The 1,021-nt window shown below is 34.1% G+C and overlaps 1 protein-coding gene across 1 annotated transcript; it reads left to right on the top strand.

The window, feature by feature from the left end:
• Positions 1–537, top strand: LOC130591044 (uncharacterized). The gene is made up of 2 exons (XM_057393936.1): positions 1–207; positions 253–537. Exons 1-2 carry the CDS (start codon positions 1–3, stop codon positions 535–537), a joined length of 492 nt encoding a protein of 163 aa, XP_057249919.1.
• The last annotated feature ends 484 nt before the right edge of the window (positions 538–1,021 follow it).

Genomic DNA, 1,021 nt, shown 5'->3' on the forward strand with positions numbered 1-1,021 from the left:
ATGGCAAAACATGTCATTGACTGTTCTGGGATGTCGAGGTCCTACCGCTTACATTTGGATTCTATCCATAGGCTTCTAACTGCAGAGTCTAGTCCAGCGAATTTTATACTTGTCGTTGAGAAGCTAATTGTTCTCGAAAGCTTAATGGAAGAGAATTTTTGTCAGAAATATCCCTATGTTTTGGTTACCGGTTGTGGGCAGCCTGATGTTCAGTGCTGAACCTTTGTCGAGTTATTGCATGATTCATTGCAGATTCTAGTTTGCGCATTAGTTGATTTTAATAGTTGTGATTTTCAAATCATGAGATCTTATAAGGTTGGTTCATTTAAACTAGCACATGAGAGTTACAGATTGACCGTTCCAAATCTGAACTTTGTTGGGCTGTCCGGCAAGGATTTAAAGGAACTTGGTATTGCGAATAGTAAGCTCACACACATGGGTAAGAGAGAGTTACGCTTAGCAAGGTCGTTGAGAAGGGAGGCGTGGGTGGAAGATGGAGATGATGTTTACAATCCACTTTCGGATAATATTGACTGAGAGAAAAGAGCGGACATAGAGATTTTGGACATGGAAGAAGGTGAAGGAAATCTTAGATAAATGATAAATTTGGGTTTTTATTTGATATGTATATGTTTATGAGGTAAAGTAGTGAAGAAGAATTGAAAATGTATATAATATATTGCTAAGTGCAAAACTTATATGAGTATGTAATGAGAAATTTTACGCTCAATATCATATCATTTGCATTATATATCCTGCCTCTATTTTCCTTGATGATTTTTTTGCAATACTTTTACTTCAAAAATGAATAGTACATATTTTAGCTTGCTTCATTGCAAAATTCATTATGTTATATGATGATTGTACATCTATTTTTTTTTTATTGTGATACCCACACTTAATTTTTTTAGTTTTATGTCTGTCTTGATTTTTTAACCTTCATTTGTTTTTCTCAACTTGTATATATGGTACATGTAACTGTATTTGTTACTTTGAGAGGCCTTTCTTGAAATTCGAAATA

This window comes from Beta vulgaris, chromosome 4 (assembly GCF_026745355.1).
Source record: "Beta vulgaris subsp. vulgaris cultivar EL10 chromosome 4, EL10.2, whole genome shotgun sequence".
NCBI classification, from domain to species: Eukaryota; Viridiplantae; Streptophyta; class Magnoliopsida; order Caryophyllales; family Amaranthaceae; genus Beta; species Beta vulgaris.

Bases quoted from the DNA above. Each gene is read 5' to 3' on its own strand.
- LOC130591044 (XM_057393936.1), top strand. From the start codon at position 1: ATGGCAAAACATGTCATTGACTGTTCTGGGATGTCGAGGTCCTACCGC. The intron at 208-252 runs GTTCAGTGCTGA...GATTCATTGCAG, and splicing joins CCGGTTGTGGGCAGCCTGAT to ATTCTAGTTTGCGCATTAGT.